The sequence below is a fragment of the Anarrhichthys ocellatus genome, unplaced genomic scaffold (genome assembly GCF_004355925.1).
Source record: "Anarrhichthys ocellatus isolate YVR2014 unplaced genomic scaffold, GSC_Weel_1.0 scaffold153, whole genome shotgun sequence".
Classification (NCBI taxonomy): domain Eukaryota; kingdom Metazoa; phylum Chordata; class Actinopteri; order Perciformes; family Anarhichadidae; genus Anarrhichthys; species Anarrhichthys ocellatus.
This window is the reverse complement of record NW_022280183.1, coordinates 348,228-349,114: the sequence shown is the minus strand read 5'-3', so window position 1 is coordinate 349,114 and position 887 is coordinate 348,228. Positions and strand designations below refer to the sequence as shown.

The window sequence follows — 887 nt, the reverse complement described above, 5'->3', positions numbered from 1 at the left end:
TCCGCCAACCCACATTCATTCACCAGACCATCAGATAGTGAAGACTTTCTTCACTATATAATAAAAATAATTGTTTTTGAGAATCAATTCCGTATCATAAAAACATCATCGTCTTACACCCCTAAAGCTAAATAAGTCACAGAAGACGGCGTTTCCTCCGTCCTCATTAGCTGGCAGTGAACTCTAGAAGGAAATATGGACGAGTTCCAAACGTCACACTGCACCGTGTTGGATAACAATAACTGTTCCTTTGCTATACATGCATACATAGACCCCCCCCCCCAGTGGATGACTAATTGCACCCTTTAGTACAGAGCTTTAGAAACATACCTGCAGGCCACCGTTGGTGAGTTTTCACTGGACTGACACCTGGAGGAATGAGTCACAGTCAGCATTGACTCCAAGAAGCATAAACTCCTATAATATGAAATTAATGACAGTGAATTATACGGGGATTAATATCCAGCACAAAACACTATTGTTGTTTTGCTGATTTGTTATCATTAAATTTCTCCTTCAGAAGATAGATTCCTTTGAGAGGAACGTTGTACACGCATTGAATCCTCACCTATAATTGAACGTTGTGCGCAAACACTGATCCACCTCTACAAGAACAGCCTCAAGAAGCTTTAGTCCTTCTGACTGGATCTTAACATCTTCTCTGAAACCGTAGGTCCTGTTGCTACCAAATCTTCTGAGGAACATTATTGGACCAAGCTTATCAAAAGTTGCATAAAACCTCTTGGTATCTCCGTACGTTTTGAAGATATTGACCAATGAATTCTAAAAGGGCTCAGCACATCAGAAGACCTGCCTCCCCCGTCTGGACCAATCATCACCAGTGTTTCAGAGTGTATCAGAGTGTTTCAGAGTGTTTCAGAGTGTTT

General features: G+C 41.3%; 1 protein-coding gene across 1 annotated transcript in view; it reads right to left on the bottom strand.

Annotated features, from left to right (window-relative positions):
- Positions 1–7: 7 nt before the first annotated feature.
- paxx (PAXX non-homologous end joining factor) overlaps positions 8–887 on the bottom strand; it is a 3,320-nt gene continuing 2,440 nt past the window's right edge. The window contains exon 5 of the mRNA XM_031877889.1: positions 8–417. Coding sequence (XP_031733749.1) covers positions 389–417 — 29 coding nt within the window. The 3' untranslated portion in view covers positions 8–388. The remainder of the gene's footprint in view (positions 418–887) is intronic.